At 35.7% G+C, this 24,646-nt stretch overlaps 1 protein-coding gene across 11 annotated transcripts in view; it reads right to left on the bottom strand.

The window, feature by feature from the left end:
• Nucleotides 1-24,646, bottom strand: part of LOC141434168 (uncharacterized) — a 500,735-nt gene that overhangs the window by 326,114 nt on the left and 149,975 nt on the right. The window contains exon 5 of one of the 11 annotated variants that reach the window (XM_074096524.1): nt 10,912-11,177. The exons of the other annotated variants lie outside the window; for them this stretch is intronic. Within the exon in view, the coding sequence (XP_073952625.1) occupies nt 10,927-11,177 (251 nt within the window). The 3' untranslated portion in view covers nt 10,912-10,926. Of the gene's footprint in view, nt 1-10,911; nt 11,178-24,646 lie in introns of those variants that run through there. 11 annotated transcript variants of the gene reach the window in all.

Here is a 24,646-nt window from a genome sequence, read left to right as displayed (position 1 = left end):
GGTGCCCACCGTTATGTATATTTTCTGAAATAATATATTTTGAATTATTCTAAACATAAGAATATCTCGGTCATAAGAATGGATCTTTGACATAGTTCAACATCACAGGCTGTTCTGTAATATGTCTCACAAATGAACTACAATAAAAATTGAAGTGACATGATCTATATATTTCAAAAATACATATTTAATGCCAGTTTGGCACCCACTGAACACGCGTAAACTTTAGAGTACAAATGTTTTTTTTTAATACATACTTTAACTGTGTAAAATTGAAAAGAAGAAACAATTTACTTTACTACATAAAATATCGACGGATCTTTGACTCAACCTCGTGTATGAAATTTTATGAAATTGAAATATACATATATTATACTTTAGAATGTTATCTAAAATGGTCATTCAACTTTAGTAAAATTTCATATACGAGGTTGAGTCAGAGACCCGTCGATGTGTACTTAGTGATTATGTATTCCAATAAAGGCAAGAATGACATTCTGCAACGTCATAATTCTTGCCTTGCAGCCTTTGCTCTGTTTGTAGCACCTCCAAGTAAGGTTGTCGCCCGTTTGTCGGCTATCCTTATTAAACCGGTGCTTGCCGAGCAAGATTGCCGGATTGCCGTTTCTAGACGTTGTGAAAACTGGTTCTGGAAAAAAAATATCGTCAAAAAATATTTTCGCTTTACCTAAATGTTAATATAATTCAATAGGTACATAGTATTAACTAAATATAGTAATGGGAAGAAACCATTTATTTTTAGCGTTGGCTGGCAGGCCTCCCACCAGGTGGACTGACGACATCGTGAGAGTTGCGGGAAACCGGTGGATGCAAGTGGCGAGTTCAATGTGGCGTTCTAAGGGGGAGGCCTTTGTTCAGCAGTGGACGTCTTCCGGCTGATGATGATAATGATTTCTTTTTGGAAAATAAAGACCCGACTTCAAAGGGTATAAAATATACCTAGAGCTTATTCGTATCCATTAATGCTAAAAAAAACATTAGTTTTTGATTAATCCCACTATTCCCAGTAATATTATAAATGCGAAATTGTTTTTACTTCATCACGTCTAAACCATAGAACAAGAATAAACACACATCTATTCAATACATCAATATGTATTAATACTTACAACATGAATAGCTCTACACGAAAATGTACTCAACTAGTGAGCCAACATCGAGAAAACGCCAGACATGGCCATTTTGTGGCATTTTAAATATTATGAACAATACATAGTGAAAAGAAGATAAGTACATATTTTAGCAAGAAAAAAGTCCTATATCTTATGCTATTTGAATTAATCAGCTCTACGTATTTCTCTTCTCTGGCTAGCATACTTTGACCTACCTCAAACATACGAAAGACTAGATAAACTGGGCTCATTAGATTAGATCAGACACATGAAAGTGTACAGAGAATTTCTACTAGAATAGTACATTGTGTCTTAAGGGCGGTAAATAAGGAATTACGAACGAGAGTTTATTAGAAGCCCGAAGTCGAAGACTGACGGTTTTAATGAGTCGATGTTTGTAATACAAGTACCGCCCCTGCGACATACAATGTTTTTCATCACATTTGCGAGTAAAATTCTATATTTGGAAAAGAAAAACTAATATTTTTACGTGACTGACGTGCGTGCGCGGGCGACCCTGCGTGTGTGTATGTGTGTGTGCGTGTGCGAGATCCTGCTGCTGGCCGTGCAGCAGCTGCGCGCGCAGCAGTATTAGTGCGGGCAATGGGCGGGGCGGACTCATTTACCCACCTTGGGTTTCATGACAAGCACATTTAGGTCGAGGGTTTCATTTGGGGGGTTGCAACCAAGGTAGCCTGCATATTACGACACTGTTTACGAGCAAGTGTGATGAAAAATAAACATGCGCTCACACATGTTTATGAGTGTAAGCTCGAGCTCATTTTCCTCTTAAGAAAACGCGCATAATTTGTAGAAGCATCTGTTACGAATTGGGCAAAAAGCCTACAAAACACTCCGTTGAGTATAGCAAATTTACCGCCCGGTTTATGCGCATGGTCGATGTAACGGTCGGTGTAAACGCAACATACACTTCCGTGTTCCCCAATAAATTTATCAAAGCCCAAGATATAATGTAAAATGAATAATCTGCAATATTCATGCTCTTCAAAACTGATGTATAATCCTCAATGGTTATGCTCAGTCCTCTGCCGGTAGATGACGAGGTTGAAGGTGGAGATAGCGGCGCGGCAGCCGGAGCTGACTCGGCTGCAGACCCACAGGGCCCTGGGCCCGTGGCTCCGGTTGTTCCTCGTGAACCGGTACTTACCGACCTGGATGGCAGGCTTACCGAACCGGGTTGTAGTGAGTACGACTGGAAGTAACAATGCCTTTTTTAGCTACCATTTAAATCATTAAGATTCATTTTATACGGCTTGAATAATTCAAATTAAAGTAGTATATTAGGTGTTTCAAAATTAATACAAAATACTTCAGCTGGTGATTAGGAGAGTTTGACTGAACACTCTATAAATGTTTTTACATTTGATGTCAAATTTTTCTACCTAATGGTCGATGTTCAAAGTGCACCTACCGCGTTAAAGGCATTCCTACATTTGGAATCATAATTCCTTAGAAAGTCGTTAAACGAGTGTTCAGTCCAACCATCTGCTGCAATATTCTTAGGTGTAAACCTTGTAACTAGCAAGGCTATACAAGCACATACGATACATTCAACAATCACCCATAACATGCATCAATTACGCCGATTATGCATTTCATGAGCATATTTTTGTCAAAAGAAGGTATTCTTTGATATTTAATGTAGTGTAGTATAGAACAACGTCATCAATAAAAACAATTCGAAAATGTAGAAATATATTAACTATTTTCAATAAAAATAAATAAAATAATCGTTACAGCGTCAAAAGATTTCGATGAACAATTTAATTCACAGCGAAGATAGGAGATACTCGTAAATATATTAGTTTACAGTTAGGTGAGGTTATAATACGGCGGAGGATACACAAACATGTCTACCATGCCCCTATACCACAAATGTTACAAATGCTACAATTACACATAAATGTCACTTTTTGTATGAGAAAGTTAATACTTTTGTCGATTTGTAACACTTGTAATTTTTTAGGAACGGCGGCCTGCTCTCGCCCTAAGGTTTCAGTAACTGGACGACCGAGCTTGGCTCGAGCTAAAACTCGATAATAAGCGTTTTCCCAGAAAAAAACCAAGCTAGATCGATTTGTCATCCCCAACAACCCCTACATACCAAATTTCATCGAGCCGTTTCCGAGATTCTGATTATATATTTAGAATTGCTCGTTTAAAGGTATAAGATTAATAGATTTAATGATATCTTGAATCAGGCGTTACTTTGCGGAGGTCCATATCAATGAACTCAAACACTTTGCTCACCCGCGACCTTATGATAGCTACGATCATGCAAGAAATGTGACCGATATTGGTCTAACATCTGGTAGCATGGTGAAAGTTGTGTTGCTCTGAAGATGACATCTCGTTGAGTACGAAACGTGTCAGTGTAGTGTGGCGGTGGAAGTTGGGCTTGTGTGATTTGTGTGTGTTCTTACAGTGTAGAGGTGGAGGAACTAAGCACACATTTCTTTCATAAACGTAGCTATCATAAGGTCGCGGGTGAGCCAAGTATTTTTTATAGTTGATCTCATTTAATGGTTATGCGTGCCATTGAAGCGGTATACCACGTTGTCGATGACGATGACCGAAGCGCGGCAGCGGGCGCTGCTGCTGCGGTTGCAGAAGTACGTAGCCTTGCGACCGTGGCAGCGGTTGTTTTTGTAGTACCGGTATGGCCCTATGTTTAATACCTCTCTCCCAGTACTCGTTACGGAGAATATTGCATCTGAAATGTACATAATTCCATTATATTACATTATTTAACTTTAAAAAAACATATTTCATACAAATTATAGATATATAAAAAGTTGAAAAAAAAGTGTATATATATATATATGTTTCGTATATTTATATTTTCTTTTCATTGTTACAGTTAGTTAAGCTATCTTAGGTTAGTTCTTTTTTAGTTCTTTTTTATGTATGTAAAATCATAATTATCCTGCTTTATATTTTCTTTCTTTAAATAAATATACTTTAATCCCTTTTGTATATATATATTTCGGGGGATTTCGGAGATGGCTGCAACGATTTCGATAAAATTCCGTATGTGGGGGTTTTCGGCGATGATAAATCGATCTAGCTTGATCGTCTCTGGGAAAACGCTTGTTATCGAGTTTTGTCCCGAGCAGAGCTCGGTCGCCCATGTACTATAAATATTACGTGTGCTAACTAAATTATTAAAACAATATATATTAAAACAATATAAATGAATGTAGGAATTAATAAATGAAATCGTTTATTTCAGGCGATAGCCCATACAATGGGTTAGTAACAATATAAACGTTACACCTATGCTAATCGTAGTTAAATACTCATACATCATGTGTTCCCTCGGTCAATATTGAAATCAAAATTATGTATTATTAAATCATTTCAACTAATTAAATGTGTACATATTTTTTTATTAATTTCATAGCAACTTCAACGATGTAACTATTCTGTAAATGTAAATTATCTGATTATTATAACAAAGCATAGTTAGGTACATTACATAGAAGATATAGCAGACTCTTAATAATAAAATTTCTAATAATGGTCGCCCATTGCTTACCGTGCAAATTAACTCAACATACACAATTGCTCTACACTGTTTATAATAATAATAAATCATTTTTTCGATAACTGAGTAGATCAATGCATTGTTAGTGCATAAAATGTTTAATGTAAATTAATTTTCATGACATTCATGTACAACTGCCTAATTAAATTAAATTAAATTAAATTTATTCCCATAACAATTAAATTAAATTCATTAAGTTTATGCTAATGTAACTAAAAATTAGACATCGTCACGTTTTTTGACATCAACATTTAAATAACTGTCTTGCAATTACGAGTAAGACACACGGCTGTGTGTAAGGTCAACGCAACAAAAAAAGAGCGACACCACATTGGGCTAATTATTTTACAAATCATAGCCTAGTCTAGTACAAAAATCAAGGTTCTAAAAGCTACATTATCAAGTCAATAGATAAATGCATCCAAAAAAAGTTTTACCAAAAAAATTTACCGATTTTTCTTCCAGTTCGAAGTCGATGCCTCAGCATGAGCCAGCAGAAGTGACAGAATCCAAATATATTAAGTATGATAATAATAACAGTCAGTACTCAACTTGACACAATTTAGACACAACTAAATGAGTCATAGGAGAAGTTGACAAAATAGGTCAACTTCTCCTATGACTCATTTAGCGGTGTGCACATGTTTTCAGTAGGATTATACATTAAGCGATCGCCGGGCTTTAATACAATGTTCAAAAGCAAAAGGTGGACTGGCAATTATTTAATAAACGTAACAAGTGACAGGTGGCATTGACAATTAGGTCCTCTCCTCACGCTAGCATTGTATTCGTGACCGTGTCAATGATTTACAGCATATCACGCTCACGAAATAGAGGCCTGGACACACTTACGACTATTACATGTAAACTGAACTACTCACAGTCCTGTTGGACTGGACTGGATGCCTATAGCCATATCACAAAATTAATGGTTATGGCAATCCTTGACCTCAAGAATTTCGTTGGAAGTGTCAGAAGAGATATTGGTTCTGATGATGGCCTTGCAACCATGTGGCCTATGGTAGCAGTGCCAGACTGCTTGGCTAACCTTGCTGCCGTAATTCATTTTGAGATTGAATCGGTACCCATTGTAGTATGCGATAATAACACCAGTTGAAGTCTTTGTCACCTCCAAGCCTGTAATAGAAAAATCCTTTACTCAATCTCACCCCCACTTTCGCTCAGTCTCCAATCTCCAGCAAAGATCGTTGTAGCCAACGGCTTACATAAATATGGACTAGTCTTAACGGAGGGAGATGTCTAACAAGTAGGTGACTGCTATGAGTAAAATTCATGAACCCCGACAAAGCCACAAACAAAAGCCACAAAGCCCAGTGGGACCCACTTTATACTATTCGATGTTATTTTTTATTATTTCCATCTAATGTATTTTTCTGTGTATCGAATATGTGAAAATAAATGTTTCTTTCCACATAAAAACACATGCAATTAACAGATAATAAGATGTACAAAGTCGAACTTATCCCTAGAAGGGATCTCTTCCAGTTAGCCTTTGAATGATTGACATGATAATCAGAAACAAAAGTAGACACTACGAGTATAATGAGAAGATAAAAGAACCGAAATTTTAAATTAATCCAAACGGTGCATTATAAATACACCATATGTTAATAGTTAGGTACACTCTAATAAATAATAACAGAAACAATAAACTAATACATATCAAGAGAAAAAAGTAAAGTTAAGTAAAGTTGTGTCACAATTTTCTAAAGTAAATTATTTATTTTTTTAAGTTGGATGATTCAATTTAGTGATATGAATAAAAGTACAAGTGTACATAAATATTTAGTTTTTATACAACAATACTGTTGTTGTGGAAAGAGTACTCTTCAGAATGATTACATATTTAAGTTGATTAGCAATATTTTTAGTGGTTATGAGTATTTTTGATCATAATGATCTTGTTCTCGGTAGTAGTGACGTAGGCGCGGCAACCGCTGGCGATCCTGGTGCAGTTCCAGAGAACTTTGAGGCCCTTGGTGCGGTTATTACGGTTGTATCGATAACCGCTGAGCAAGAGAACCGGGTTTCCGTAGCGGGTCGTAGTAAAATAGACATCTAAAATATAAATTCATGAATAAGAAAGTTGTATCAGATAAGATGAGAAGATAGTCAAAGACTTGATAAAGCGGCAGTTTTTAAGACAAAAAAAATCTATGTCACAAAAATTGATCTTTTTTCAGGTTTGATGTATTAATTTTTAATCAGATAGGTACACAAAAAAAATATGGAGAAAAATAAGCGACATATACCCCAGTGTGAGCAAATAGAAGCTAAAAACTGATCACGGATTAATTGAGACGTTCAGCCGTTTTCGAAATAAAAATCAAAAAAAATCAAAAAACTACTATATTTGCACTTAAGTCTTGGTAGCAAGGCAAGTAGCACGAAAATTAAACGCTGAAAGGCTTTTTAGAAGGCGAATTGATAATTTCATGAAACCAGCTTGTGGAAGACAGATAAGGAACGTCATCGACTGTTAATTCTAGCGTTCTTTAAAGTCTGGCTGATCACGACGCTGATGAACGATCGAAATCATCTAAGTATGCCTCAATGGTTATGCACGTTGTTAACTTTGATGATTTCGTCTTGGAAGGTGGAAACAGTAGACCGGCAGCCGCGACCATGTGAGCAGACCCAATAGATCCTGGGTGGTTTAGATCTATTGTTACGGTTGTACTTGTACGAGCCAATTAGCAACTGAGGATTGCCATAACGATTTGTCATAATGCGCACGCCTGAAACAATGGTTTGAGTTATTGTATGTAATTTATATTTGGGCATGAGATCAGAATTAACAAATCAAAGTCAAAAAGCCAGTCAAAATATCTTTATTCAATTTAGGCTATAACAAGCAATTATGAATATCAAAAAATCTACCACCGGTTCGGAAAAACCTGACACCTGACACGTGAGACGAGACTGTGTTTCGCTTTTGTAATTGTTTATAATATGTTCTTTTGTTTTATGTGTTTCGGCGTGGACAGTAAGACAACCAGTGAAATTACTGGCACGTGAGGTATCCCATTTTAGGCCTCTAGGTTGGCAACGCGTCTGCAATACCCCTGGTGTGGAGACCCACTTGCTCGTTTGCCATCCAGTCGAATAAAATAAATAAATAAATGTAAATAATTTTGTATTTGTTTTCTCTCTTTTGAGTATTTCTGTTTTTTCTCTTTACCGCACGTAATTTTCACTGTCTGCTTATCCTCTTTATAACAAAATGTTTATTCCAAATTAGGTTAGCTGGAAGAGATCCCTTTTTAGGGATAAGCTCACCTTTGTTCTCCTCTCTGTGTATTTGTATTTTCTTTTTTATGTGCAATAACGAGTTTACATACGTACATACCTCTGTTGAGAACAATCCGGCAAGAAACTCAACCTCAACCATCTCACTCATTCAACCATCCTATTATGACATCCTGGCTAGACCTCCAGAATTTCGCTACCACATTATTACTGACAGATGAGTACTGCCACTGAATTTAAACAGAATAACTACCGAACAGCACAATCGGATACAAGGAAGTGGTTGAAATATGGTCTGCAAATGTTGAATAAAAGTATATAGGTACCTACTTATGTAAAAATTAAAAATTATCGGAAGTGCATATTTTATTAAACAAGTAATTGTACCGATTACTTTAATACAAGCTTCCAAATATGAACGTAATATAAGTGATCCTATGTTTATTGCAAATTCTCTTGTAGATGTAAATATGACACCTATCTAGCAACATAAAGTCCAACACACAGAGACAGCGCGCGGCCGGTCGCCGATCCGACTCGCTCTCTGTGTGAATACTTACAATAAACCTAGCGGCTCATGCGTCGGTTATGACCCGACCCGCACACGCTCTCTGTGTGCGTTGCGCTTAATTGATTCTCAACATATTATAAACATATTCTATAAGTACTTTTCGTACTCAAGAAACAATCTATATGTAAAAAATATTGGATAAATGGGATGAAAAACATTTAACATTATAAAAATAACACTGTCACTGAGAATTAAGTAGATCTACAGTTACAAACAAACAAACAAATCAAACACAACAAAAAAACACAAATCTTCAAATGATTCCCAGCAGCACGATGATCATAAATACTTAATTAATATAATGAAACTTTGCTCCCAATATAGTGCCATTAAATCAAAAATTAATGATGATTATGTACATTATTTGATTTGATAATTTCGTCGTCAACGGAAGTGATAGAAGCGCGGCAGCCGGCACACCACTTTACGCAAACCCACAGGAGCTTGGGTCCCTTCTTGCAGCTGCTGTGTTGGTAGAATCGGTACTGTCCCGCTTGAATCATGGCCTTGCCTCTTCTGGACGTTATGTATTTTATATCTGGAAAAATATTACTACCATGGAAACTCAAATCAAATAATACTCAGAATTTTATACTGGATTTGTTTAAATGAAAAGTAAATCTCGTATGAACAATTAATCCCTATTTTAATATTTAAAAAAATATATAAATAAGAAGGCATTCATTCAGGTTAAACCTAGATATGTTTAATCTGTATAAATATATCAAAATATAACAGTACTAATGATTACGATATATACAGAGTAACTACTAAGTAGTGAACAGAAACACTTTTTCCTACTCTATGTACCATTTCTACAAATCAAAATGCAAAAATGTGAAAAAGTATTTTGTAGTAATTAATTAAATTAATATAATTTAAAATGAACCGACTAAATTTTTTGCGTTGAACTTTTAACATATTTTTAACTCATATGTGACAATCCGTAGCAAAAGGCTGCCATAAGGACCCTTTTGCTACGTATTGTCACATATATTTTCAAAATTATTCAATTCAACCTCGTATTTGTTGGCTGGAAACGTTAAAAAGATAATGCCAGTGACAATTAAATTTTATACAAATATCTTCTAATAAAGTACTATGCAGTTGGTCATTTTTAGGGTTCCGTAGCCAAAATGGCAAAACGGAACCCTTATAGTTTCGCCATGTCTGTCTGTCTGTCTGTCCGTCCGGGTCTTTGCAGGGTGTTAGAAAGCTGTAATTTTGCACGAGTATATATGTAAACTGTGCCGACAAAAAAGTACAATAAAAAATTCAAAAACAATTTTTTTTAGTGTACCTCCCATAGACGTAAAGTGAGTGTTTTTTTTATCTAATCTTGTAGTGTGGGGTATCGTTGGATAGGTCTTTTTAAACCATTAGGGGGTTGCTAAAACAAAGTGCATATTTTCATTAAAATCGAGCGTAACCCCCCCTAAAATCTAAACCGGTGGATGGTAAATTTTTAAAAAATTCAGGATGGTATTAAGTATATCAAACTTTCAAGGAAAACTATAACGGTTAAGTTTTCTTGAGAATTATTAGTAGTTTAAGAGTAAATAGCAGGCTAAGGTATAAAATTTACCTTGGAATATTCCGTACAAAATACGAAATCGTTAGAAAAATATTACTTAATTTTTTCGTAATGGCTACGGAACCCTATTTCAGGCGTGTCCGACACGCTCTTGACCGGATTTTACTATTTAAGTTAAAGAAAATTGAATGCATAGTTTAAAGTGAGAAGTAAAGAAAGCTAAAGGAAGCCTACACCTGAATGTTAGAAAATGGCTAAGAAGAAGAAAAAATTAAAGAATTTAAGTTTAAACATTTGCTTTTATGCACTAGATTCGCTTTGGAATGCTGCGTTAGAAACAAAGATTATTGTTCAAAAAAGACTTAAGAGTCAACCTGTGTACATTTGAAATTGGTTTAAAACTTCAACTTTAATACAAATGTATTAAAAATAAATCAATCAATGATTTAAATAAATCAGTTCAAATCAGTCAGGCAGTCAAATCTATTAAATTTTTGATATATTTAAGCCTGTATTTTTTGTTAAATTAAAAAAACCATACCTAACAGATCTTGAGATCTAATCTGCAGTGACATATACGAAGTACTTATGGCAAAAACATTTACTAAGGCAAATATTTACTAGGTTTGTTGTGCCTTTAGATACTGAATTTTATCCATAATCTCAAATAATTAAATGTAGCAAAATACAGCCTATTCTGAATAATTGAATTTTCTAATAAAGACAATGCGATTAAACCATTGTACATGGATTTTTTTGACAAGTAGAACATTAGAATTAATCAGTGCTCATCGATAATTGGTTGGAATGTTATACACTACAGTCAATTTATACCCGTTCACCCTATTTATTAAGATAAATTCCGGTTTTTAGAGAAACCAACTATCATTTCCCGCCTTATTGGAGGAACATGGTTGTGCAGGCCTCTGCATTTCACAATCTGATCTTCGATGGTGGTTACGCTAGCCCGGCAGCAACCCCTCCTCCATCTGACGCATCGGTAGACGGTCTGAACTCCGTTGACCAAATGCTTATGGTATCTGTGATATCGATATATCAGGATTGGCTGGCCGCAGCGAGATTCCTCAAAGAAAATGATGTCTGAAAAGTGTAATATTGTAAAACTCTTTATTGTACATAAAGACACATGAAATTAACAGATAATAAGATGTAAGAAGGAAGAAAGGCGAATGTAAATAAGGATATACGGATTATTTCGACAATTCAACTCCAACCAATTCAACCAGATATAATTTAAGTGAGAATCTTCGTCATCGTCCGTGTGTAAAATAATTTAAAAAGATAATTAAAAAATCAACACGATCAGATGGAAAAGAAAATATCAAGGGGCATCACGTGATTGAAAGAGCTAGCTTATGAGATTAAGTTCATGTGGTGGTCTGGTACGTTTCTTGGCTGGACAAAAAACTTATAAGTCATGTCGTCAATCGTTTATTTATTGCTATCAGTAACACTACCTTCCTATTTTTAACATGACACATTGAAGAAAGTACCTATTCTATTTTGTTGCTGACAGTAACGCCACAATACATTAAGTTGACTAGATATTAAAAGCATTCGAAAGCGTCACGACAATCATTAGACAACCACCGCAGTCAAATACGGAGCATTCTTCAAAGAACGCCACAATGAACAGTCGCAGGTTTTCTTAATGCATCCATCCTCAGTGACTTTGATCAGGTCATCAGTGCAACTAAGACATGACTATATTGTTACCGGTGGTGCGAGTGCCGGTCAATCCAGAACCTGGTTAGTCCAATCCAAAGAACACCTCACTTTTAAGAATAAACCCTCAAAACCGTTCATCCACGTTAAAACAGAGAATAAATACAACATGCAAGCTTAATCTACTTATCAAAATATTTGTGTTATTACGGGTATATCTTATGTGGCATCAATCAAACATGATTATGCACATTATTTGACTTGACTACAACACCATTCATTGTCGTGATCCTGGCGTAGCAATAAGGTGGATTTCCATGCCGGATGCACCTCCAAATGACCTTGGGGCGTCCGTCATTTTTATATTTATACGTCGTGTATCTATGACCGCTGAGCAGCAACATGGGTTTACCAAATCTCGTCTCCGTGAAAACTGGCGTACCTAAGAATCAAAAAAATTGGCTGTTAAATATATGTGACGGTAACGGGTTTATTTAAGTGACTTGCTTAAATACTAATTACAATAATATAGTAACTTGACATGTATTGGAATAAGTAAATAATTGAAAACTATAATTGAAAAATACTGTACGCAGTACGACTCTATTAATCTGGTTCCTTTACCGTGTTGCGATTATTTTGCGATGACCTGTCCGAGATATACTAACGAATAATGTTTTTTTGCCTAATGATAATTTTAGTTAATATTGAATTATGTTAAACCGTTCAATTTAATAAATTGGTCTAGACTTTAGTGCTGCATTAGTGAAACTCATCTCATAAATGATTTAAATTAAATATTATACAATCATATTAGAAACAGTATTTAACAGGAGCGCCATCCCAGCCTTATATACGTCCCACTGCTGGGCACAGGCCTCCTCTCAGAACAAGAGGGTTTGGGTTATCGTTCCCACACGGGCCCAGTGCGGATTGGGAACTTCACACGCACCATTGAATTGCTTCGCAGGTTTGTGCAGGTTTCCTCACGATGTTTTCCTTCACCGCAAAGCTCACAGCAAAACAAACAGGAGCGCCATGAAGAATAAAAAATAGCCCCTAAACTAAACACTGACCTGACAGAGAAGTGATTATGAAATAAAGGCTTGTTATTCCTATAAATAATATAGCTATAGTGTTGGACCATTAAAGTCTTGTAGGTATTGCTACTAAAGGACCTCACGAGATAAGACAGGCTCTGCCTAGTGTGGTGGTCATTGGCAAACTACTATACTTACATAAATGTAAAACTTTGTGATAAATAAACGCTTATTTATTATTTAGTTATTTTATTTTTTAATATAAGTGTTCCCATATTTTGTAATATACACAAAAGCGACTTTAAATTTTCAATTATAATTTAATAAGTCAAATTAAGTTATAAATTCAAAATAAATTTTTCATTGATTGCATTACGCTTTCGAGGTTTCTGCAGCATTTAAATTCTGCTTAATTAAATAAACTGATGTGTTAAACATCGGCACAGATCACAATCACAAATTACAAAACCATACTTACTAGCAGGTTAAATTATCTGTTGCTTTGGAAAAAAACGGTACTTAACTTACATTACAACTAATGGTAGGTAAATATTCCTAGTATCATATTATAAGTAGATTGTCTAAGTCATGACAAACATTTATGGGCATTATTCCGCTTCACTATAATACCATCTACGGTAGTGATGCTGACGCAGCAGTACGGCGGTCGACCGTGCCTGACACATCGCCAAATTTTCTTGGGTCCTTCATTACCTCCGCAGACGGTGTATCTGTAGCCAGCATGGATCAAAACTGGCTTACCAAACTTCGTCGTAGCGAATACAGGTATTAAATCTAACAAAAAAAAGTTATTCGAATAAGTATCGATGACTTGAAAGAACCTAGAAAATTAATACTTCATACATATCTCAATATGATATTCTCCCCAAATCCGAAACCCAAGTTCTAAATAGCCACAGACAGGAGTTAACAGACAATATAAACACAAACAAACATAAAGACAGAAAAATCAATTGTGTTATAATAATAAAGTTCCCTATTTATATTTATAATTGTATTGCATTTTAAATTATAAACTTACAAAGCAATTACATTGAATACAAATGTAAAGGACAAAAGAAATATCAAATATCTTAATTCACGACACAGATTAGATAATATTACAAGTAATCACGATCAGTGAGACGCATAGATGGTAAGAAAAATATGAAAGAAGTAAAATCAATTTTTTATAATAACGGACTTCAAAATGGAGCAGGGTATCAATTCGGCTATTTTTTTTTATGAATTATTTACGGGACACGTTATACGAGTATAGAATATTATGTTTAAGGATTCCTTATAGTCCAAGTCATCATACTCCGTCCGTACTTTCCGTAGTATTCATTCTTCCACAAGTCGATCAGAAGTAGGCAGGGTCCCCTTATGTTGTTAGCATCTATAAAATTTGCACAAAACTGAACAGCTCATTAATTATACGTCTGTATTCACTAAACGTTACAATGTGGCCGTCTTTCAATCTGTGGTACATTGGCATTTACTGGGACAGCGTGCCCCATCTTAGGCCACATTCTTCTTACCATCAGGCGCGATTCTGGTCAAACGCAAGCTTATTTGGCATAAAATAATATCAATAGAATTGTAACAAAAAGTGTTTACTTTTCTTGTGTATTATCTCATATTTGACTTCATATACTATTCGTGGCTGTGTTGATTGTTGATCTCGATAAAGCACCCATCCACAGCAATGATCATGGCCTTACAATTGGCGCGCGCCTGTCGGGAACATCTCCATATAGTCTTCAATCCCTGAGTTCTAGAAAAATTAAACCTTTTCTTGCCTATTAAAACCACTGGCTTGCCGTATTTAGATTCAATGATAATTGGTCCTGTAACAAAAACGCGTACCGTAAGGTTGGGGTACTTTGGCCCTGAAGGGTAACTTTGGCCCATGGGATTAACTCAGTCATGGTTTTATTATTGCTTTGAGAATATGGTTCTTTGCCATGTGGTTGGTGTTAATTGATCGATCACATTTTTATGTCTTTAATTTACGTTTTATTTTACGTTTCTATATGGTTTTTATGTGGGCCAAAGTAACCCTCCAATGGGTCAAAGTACCCCGACCTTTCATGGTAAGTCACAATGTTGGCTGTCAATTCAATCATGTTTATTTTCAGAAGATTACGATGAGAGAGAGACGATGAGATGTCCAATCTACCCAAACCCTTTGCTCATCATTTGCTTTATTTATTTGGCTAAATAAGTATATGGAAGCAAAACTAGATAGACCATATTGTCTAACGTGCGGAAACCCATAAGCGAATTCACCATCCTATCCTCTTCCTATAAAGATTGACAGAAAGAAATGTTGAAACCCTTGTGACTCGGAGCGTGTTATATAATAGTAAATTGGTAACTAAAGTAGAACCGTCTGGACCTAGACCATAGGGCCAGATGGTTCTACTGTAGCTACCAATTATATTTTTACTTTCAGTAAATTAGACACACTAAGGTACTGTTATTATAAAAATAAAATAAAGTAAAACAAAACCTTCACAATATACTTAAATATATTACGCAGGTATAATTAACATTTTTCTTCAAATATACAAAGGCGCTCACATTATTGCTAACATGCATAAATGATGTTTTGATTTGATTCGTATATACATATAATCGAAAACCTCGTACGCATGCAATGCATAAAAAAACAATCAACTTCTAAAACTTAAACATAAAGAGCATAGTTGTTAACAGGAATAATTTCGTTTCGATGAAAATATATTTCGTTAGATTTTGCGTTAAAATTCGAAGTATACCCAATCCACTTCTTACGCACTTTTTTTATAAAAACAGTAATGAATAATTTATTGCATCAGGCGTTACTTTGCGAAGGTCCATATCAATGAACTAAAACAATTACTTTGCTCTCTTTGGGTCAGCAAAGTAGTTGTTTTAGTTCAACAATAATGAAGTAAGTACAAACACGTCCCTTCGGTCACCATGTTCCATTGTTGATCAGGATCTACTAGGACTACATTACATTGATGGATCCTAGTGGCAGGAGGGAAACACCATGCTGATATCACAAATGGCTATGCACATTATTAATCTTGACAATGTGTTCGTCGATGGCAACCACTGTGGCTTTACAGTGCGTACGCGCCTGGCGGATACACCGCCATATCTTCTTATGCCCGCGGTCCGAGTGGAGCTTGAACCGTTTATCTCCTATTTGGATCATCGGCCTGCCAAACCTGGACTGAGTCAGAACTGGTACTGTAAAAAGATAAAGTATCGGAAGTAATGTGCACTGAAGTATTTTAGACAAAATATTTACAGCTTTACCAGTAATAATAATACATAGAGCAAGTATTAGTACCAATGAACATGACTGAAACATCTTATAGGGTCGTGTTTTGGCTTTGGGGAACGCATTAAAAAAATTAAAACAGGAAATTAAAAATATTTCATGCGACAAACATTTTTGACATCTTCAGAATGTTTTATGTATGAGGTGTATCATTAGCTATCTTTTTCCTTCCTGTTGTAGGGAAGGATTTTTTTCGGGCAGCAGTGCCACACCGATAAACCTCTGGTTTCCCATAGCAATTCATCCACCATGCAAGTCGTTCAGGGTCGACTAGTGTCTCAGAAATTAAAAAAATGGAATAGTTTTAAAATTTTATAATTTACTTGCTTAGACAAGAAATTTCATTATACCAGTGCTAACTCGGAACGCGTTCCAGCGATTGGATATCGATAAAAAAGATGTCGATATATATTAATACATGTGCCCATTGAAAATTCTTGATTACCGTTGACCACTCTAGACGTTGCGAGAACCTTTAGTAACTTAAAGTGGATATTTTCATCAAGACTGCAATCTTTAATACCGACGAATATGAAAAAAAATATTGCTTGTATACTTAAACCTTTTTTAAAATAAACAAATAAATACACGTATTAAATATAATGACCCGGATAACTCACGTCTTAAATCGAGTTTAGCTCGACATGTTTCGGGCTAATCCGTAGCCCTTTGGACTAAACTCGATTTAAGACGTGAGTTATCCGGGTCATTATATTTAATATGAGTGAGTCTCACGGTAGTTTCATGTTCAAAATAAATACACGTTTTAATTTGTTTATTATTTTCATTTTAAAATGAAGAGAAAATAAATAATATTTATTTATGTTGAGTAACTGCGATAAAAAAAAAACATGAAAAATAAAAACAGGTCATAACTTCACTAGATTTTCTACCGTTGAACTTTTGCCTTTATTTTTAACGTTCCATGCCTAAAGGTTACCAAAACAACCGTTACACTTACGAAGGCTCTCACGCCCGGTGAGTCTACATGTTTTCAATTGTAATGTAAAAACTGCTCGACGGATTTGCATGAAATTTCGGAAAATTGCAGTTTCCATGGGAACTGCGATAAGCGAATTCTTCGCATTAGTTTAAAAAGTCAAAAATAAAACGGACCGTTCTCGACCTTTTTGCTAGATATTACGAATGTTCGTAATACTTGACAATTTATCTACGATTGTTCTTTGCTAGTATCATTCTAAACCTAAATTGCTAAAAGCCGGCCTAATTGACGTTAATGATTGTGTTCATATCTCTTGATAGCGAGTCCATTGGTGATGATGATGGTCGCGCGGCAGCAGTTTCGGCTCTGCTTGACGCATTTCCAAACAGATCGGCCCTCGCCATCGGTGGGACCGTAGCGATGGTTGAACCGGTAACCTTCATACAAGCAAACTGGCCTTCCGCCTCTGGATTCAGTGAAGGTCACACATAAATCCCCTAAAAAATGATTATTTTCAATACCGTATAAACACCTACTCTTTGTCAAATATCCGTTGAATAAATGCCTTTACAAGACCACGTTTATAAAACACTTTTGATAACAGAGATGAACTTACAGACTTGACGACAAAATGATAACTCATTTAGTGAATAATTAGAATATATTGACATGACAACTAATCAACAACTAAACATGAAACTTAAATGAAACAACTTACACGTAGACTATATTTTTTGCTGTCGCCCGACCATCTTGTTGGCATTCATTCATTCTTATCTCCATTGATGCTGGCATGGTTATGTACATTTCTATTTGACGTGATTCCGTCAATGATGATAAGACTAGCACGGCAGTTCCAGTTCCTATGTTTGTAGCACCTCCACATACTCCTGCCGTAGCCGTTGGGATCACCATACGTCAAGTTGTATCGGTGCCCGTCAACCAGACACACTGGCCTCCCTCGAATTGATTTAGTGAAAATTATACCTAGGAACATAAAAGTTTGGTGTGATAAATCTACGAAACCATTGTAAGCATAATGGTGAAAAAATAAAAACAAACTTTAATTGAAGTAAATTATAATTTCATAAGCATGTGTCAATCAATCGTAACAAATACCAAAATGTACACATATTTATTCTAAGGCATTAATTAAATTATTCCTTTTTACCTATTTATGAAAGTTGCCATAAGTTAAGGAATAATTATGTTGCGTCTATGTCTAACAAAGGCAAATCTCAAGTGACAAAATGTTGTGTTTAAAATGTTATGTTACATAATGTTGTGTTACATAAGTGTTTATAAATGAGGAAGTAATGCTACTTCAATATTCATTCTTCTTCGCCATTAGGTTCAAATACTGCAGGAATAGTTATCTAGCCTTTGCATGGTGAGATGTTTTAGATGTTGAAATGTTTATTAACTCAAAAATGACTGTGTGGATGAGTCTTCTTACGTACGATATGATCGATGATGACAATGGTTGCTCTACATTTGACGGTCCTCTGTTGATGGCATCTCCACGTACTCTTATTGTTTCCAGAGGGGTCCCCATGACTAAAGTAGAATCGATGCCCATCGAACAGGCACACTGGATGGCCTCGAACAGACGTTATAAATCTTGGTACTAGAACAAGGAAAGGTGGGTAGTACGTTGTGTATGGATAATTTAAATACTTTTTTTAATTACATTGACACCTATCACATTGCATCCCACATTATAATTACTCTAATACTTGCTTGTGCTGTATTATATTTAGTAAGTGATCAACTGTATTTTTCTTCAACGCAATTTCTATCCTAACAAGTAAATACACTACAAATCATAATCTACATCAGGCCTAAGCTCTCCCAACCATCGCCATCGCAAAAAAAAAAGGTTTCATCGCCATCGCTCTAATGCTATTTATTTGCTCTACGTACCTTTTCCTACATAACGTGATGAAATAATGTAAAATTCAACGAAGAGTAAAGCCGCATTCCTATTTATCTGCAGTGTTGTGTCGCGACGCATCAAAACGGTTTCATACATTTTATATGGTTGTGTTCACATTTATCTGATGCAGTGTTTTGTGACGGCTTGTCTTGTGTGGCATCAAATGTATCTCATCATGTATTGTCAAACAGTAATATATCTCACACTCGGAGTCGCAGTTGTGTTTAATCCCCACTGTATATAGTATTCCCGGCTACGACTGTAATATGTATTTTTTGGTAATTTAGCTCGCGTTACAAAAAAAAGGATTAGAGTCAAACTGCTGATTATGTAGAAAATACATGAAAGCCAATAGAATCAAAATTTTTATTCGCATCTTAATTATCTATCATCAAACAAGTATTATTTCAAAGATGACTGTGCTCATTTCTCAAGATTGGTTCCCCGTTGATAATGATGACGCCTGCTCTGCAGCGAAGGGTACTCTGTTTGACGCACCGCCATATTGTTTTCTCGCTGTTATATAAGTTCCTAGAGGCCAAACTATACCGATGGCCATTTAAAACGAACACGGGGTTGCCGGCTTTGGATTTTTCGAAGTTCAGGACTAAAGAAAAAACAAAGTTCATTTAATTCAGAGAAACAAAGAACTTATTTAGTAGAACTAAAAAAATACAGCAGTTGCATGGAAGAAAATGATAATGAGAGCGGATTACCTAGGATTTGATGACAAAAATAAATGAATACAAAATCAATGGTAAAGAAGACTCCACTGGGCACTCTGGGCACTTGCTTTCCAGTGCCCCACGGGCGATCGGATTCCCTAGTGATAAAAAAATAACAGTCATATCTATCGAGGCCCCATCATAAGTGTCCGAGAGCGTCCAGGGCCCCCAATGTGTTAAAAACGGTTCTGCACATATAAGGATAGTTACGACTGTCCTGATTTGGAAAGTTCTGCCGCTAGCCTTGAAACAATATTAACGATAGATAAAAAAAATTAAAAAATTGACTTATAGCTAGACGACTACATGATAGATGGCTTTAAAACTTGTTGCAGAAAAATGTTGATCGTAAAATAACAAGAATGTGGTGATGTGAATTATGACGGAAGAAAACCAATTTATTATAGACAACAACAAAAAAACAATAAAATTAACATTCAGATCATATAAAATTTGTTCAGGGCTAGGGGATTTCAAATTTAAAATTAAAATAGTACAAATAGAGTACTAAAAAACAACTGATCTCTTGAAACTACTCAGTGAATAGTTTGTTGTATCAGTTGTGGTTATGATCGTGTTTCATGAAAACTCTGCCGCTGATGACGTGGGCAACTGCCTTGCACTGCAAGCGGCCTGGCTGTTTGATGCATCTCCAGGTGGTTTTTTTACCACTATCGTACGACATGTAGTATCGGTGCACCCCCATACGCATTACTGGCTTACCCAGACGACGCGAAGTCTCGAAAACTAGTCCTGAAATCGTAAATATAATGGACGAGATGTTTTCGAAAACGCTCACCTGGTATTTATTTGTTACAATTTTATAGGCACATATAAACACTATTGGTTAAATATGTTTTGTAACTTTTTTTTCAAAGGATTACTATTACCCACCTAAATTTAGGTTAAGTAAGCGTTTATGAATAAGGGAGGTGTGTACTTAACTTACATTCGTGTGTCACACTGTCTATGACAGTTTTCTCTGACTTCAAATAATTGCATTTTTAAACTACTTATTAGTTTGTACTACAGAAAATAGCACTTGCATTAAGTTAGAATGAAAAGTTATGGCCTCGGACCATATTATAACCTATATCATAGATAAAACTCGTTTAATTATACATCTAACTACATAGTTTCTACACATGGCTTCCAATAATATACACAGTGTCCGACAAATAGAGGGTATCCCGTATAAAGATAGCTGGTCTTTACAATAATGACAACTCTTTTAAATCAACATTTTTTATTATTTTTCAAAATCAAAACCAAATGTCGACTTGTCAACATTCTATTAAATTTTTATATTTGTGGCAATTCTTATTGAATAATTTTAAAACCACATTAGTTGTAGGTAAATTGTGTAATGTATATTTATAAACTGCATAATTGGTTATGACTGTTTCTGTGTCGGACCACATCATTACCAATTGTAATGATGAAGGCTACACACATAAACTTCTTTTGGTTAGCGCATCTCCATCTAGACTTGATTCCGCACGAAGAGGCGAAGTTGTACCGGTGACCACGGAAAATGCAGACTGGTTTGCCTCGCAAGGATGTTGTGAAATGAACCACTACAAAGTAAATGAAGCTTTGGATAAAAAATGATACAAAAAGTGCATTTGATGATTGAAAATTGAAAGGAGATGGCTGGCAAAAGCAGAAGAAAGAGTCAGTATAATTAAGTAATTCTGATTTTTTTTGCTCGTGAAGTTTTTTCTGAATGTTTAATCATTTTGGTTATGCAATGGAAGATAACGCTAATAAAGAAAAAAAATGTCTACATTTCAAGTAATTTATACAACTTTCACATTCCACTCTTGAGATCGACTAATTTCACTCCGCTAGATGAATTAAAGACCATAATAATATGTTAAAAATACAAGCCAAACCCAATAAATTTAATAACGTTTTTTATAAGATGGGAGCAAACGAGCATTGTGGGTCACCTGCAGTTGCTGATCAGCGCCGCTCATGGACACCTGCCAGCCAACACGAGGGGTATCACAGGTGCGTTGCCGGCCCTTACTATACACTGATAGGCTCGTTTTGAAAAAATACAAGTTAAACCATCTTTGAATCATTAATACTAGGTATATTTCAGGTTTTTTGTATCTATAATTTGATTTTTACAGCGCATTGGTGTTTTAACTGTAATGCTGTAATTTTTTGTTGACAAATAAATAAATGTTATGATAACGTGTCGCTGATTATTACAAACTGTATGACCGACGTCGTCTAACACCGCGCACACCGAGATACATGATATGAAGCACAATAAATAAATGTGTTCCCTCATTTCATCCTAATGGTTATGCTCGTTGGTAATTTTGACGACGGAGCCCTCCACGGTAGTGATAGACACCCGGCAGCCCAAGCCTCTGGTCTTGACGCAGCGCCACACTGTTTTACAGCCGCTCTTCGTCTGCTTGTGATAGTTGTACCGCTCACCAGCCAGGATAATCAATGGCCGACCGAACTTGGAATGAGTGAAAATAACTGAAAATTAAAAATACAGACTAAAATGGTAAGTCGTGGTGGCCTAGTAGTTTGACCTATGGCCTCTCGCTCAAGAAGAGGATTGTGGGTTCAAATTTCGGTCTCGCACCCTTATGTTTTTTAGAATTAATGTGCGCGAAACTACATTAGAAATTTACCATTATTTAGCTTTACGGTGATAGACAACATCGTGGAGAAATCGCACACAAAGAAAGAAGCAAAATCCACAATGGCAAATAAAACAAACATCCGTTATATCGAAGGAACAAATTTGGAAAGGGCTTCATGGTCTAAGATCCGAACTTAAATCGAACTTCGCCGGTCTGATAATAGAATGAAACGTATTTCATAATAAATTTAGTATATTATAAAATATATTAGAAAGGGGTTGGCTGGGAAAATCCTGGACAGGCTATTTTTTATTATTTAAAAAAATAAATATTAAAAATCTACTATGAAGGAACTTGTTTAAAGAGAAAAATATGGGTTCAAAAAACGGAACAGTCACGTCTGTGAGAACAGTTCTTCTGTCAAACTGGCCTTGTTATACAACCGTTACAACCAACAAGAACCAGTATTCATCATAAGAATAGTTATTTATACAACTGTATCGTAATAGGGGTCCTTAAAACACGAGTGTGGTTTTAAGGACCCCTATAATAGGGCCACATGAGTGTTTTAAGGCCTAATTACGTACAGTTGCATACAATATTTTATCTACATCCATATATTAAAATCCTCTATCATGTGTTCCGCGAACCATTGAGAATGACCTGCATTAACTTTAACTAGGTAGATGTCTGCCTCACGAGCTGCGCCCGCTGCGCGCGCGACGCGCTGCTGCTCGTGCGCGCGGCGCGCCCCGGTGCTGTAATGATGTATGAAATCTCATTACGATACAGCCGTGTTCATAATAGAATCCAATGTCGTAATGCTGCTCATTATCTATGGTTTTTGAATGCATAATGGAGGATTTACTATATGGGTGTAGATAAAGTAATTAGACAGAATTATAGAGATATTTTTATGAATTATTTTTTTTTTTGGCGAAAGTGCATCGCATCTGGCATGTTTGCCGAGGCGCACGTGGACGGATTCGTAGCCGTGATGAGGAAGCGGTGTGCGTCGCTGCGCGCCCTTGTCTGCGCCAGCAGCCCCAACACCATCCTGGAGCCGTTGGCCGAGCGATGGGACAGCACTATGTTGAGCCGGTGGGGGCGCTTGTATGCGCGCGCACCTCTAGTTTTAGTTTTAAGTTTTCTACTGTTATTTTCTTTATTTTAATTTTGTAATTTGTATGGACCTGGTCCGAAAATAAAATTACTATTATTATTAGTACCTATGTTTGATTGCGTAGGTATTCTTATGCGGAAATTCATATGAATAAACTCAACCTTTTGCCTTGCTACTCCGTAGTCGCATCAATTCTACAACCGCGTTTAGCTGAGGAGTACTACGATAAAAAAAAGGTTTGAAGTCAATTAGACTCATTTATTAAACGTATTCATAAAAAAAAACACATGTATAATTAAGATGTGATAAAATTCAGGCATTCAATTAAAATTTCAAGTTTTCTTAATAATGCACAACACAGTTGGCATTTATAGGAAAAATATTAACCACTTCAGAAATATTAAAATTAAATTATAAAATAATGTCATCGTTTAAACGCAATCCTTATAAAACAAATATAAGATATATATTATAAAATCCAGGAATTCAATTGATATTATAATTAAAAGTTGTCTCAATAAGGCACAACACAGATGACATTTTTAACTAAAATAACGTGTTCGTTCAATATTATCCTTATAAGATAAATATTATTCGTATTATTTTAATTCTAGTTTTTTTTTTCATATACTGACGTATTTTATATAAAATGATTTAATTAAATTTTGAGTCGAACTAACTTAGTTTGTAAGTTGTGTAATAACAAATAAATGGATCTACGTTATCAGATTGAATAAAATTATTATTATTATTATTTTCCCATACCTACGATAATTTTGCTCATTCAATATCTTTGAGCGACTCGTGTTTCTGTGAACCGGCCCGCCGTGATCATAATCAATGAGTTTCTTGACTGGCAAAATATCGCTAGATAGTGTTAGTCTCGCGAGGTCCGTTTTACGTTGCAGTTTTGCCTGCCTTTGGCTTTACCAGTCACAAGGTTGCCCCAAATATCAAAGTTGTCAAGCAGACCTCACGATATTGACAACCCTGTTAATGACACTGATGTGTGCGCTTGTTAACTTTAACAATAACATCTTCGAATGTGACAAGGGACACCCTGCATCCCAGCCACCATTTGGAACACCGCCACACCGTTTTCGGACCCCTCACACAGTGCTGATTGTATTGTTCATTGTTCACAATTAACGCTGGCCTTCCTTTTCGT

Source organism: Choristoneura fumiferana, chromosome 13, assembly GCF_025370935.1.
Source record: "Choristoneura fumiferana chromosome 13, NRCan_CFum_1, whole genome shotgun sequence".
NCBI lineage: Eukaryota > Metazoa > Arthropoda > Insecta > Lepidoptera > Tortricidae > Choristoneura > Choristoneura fumiferana.
Note: the sequence above shows the minus strand (reverse complement) of the source record. Positions and strands in the feature narration are given on the sequence as shown.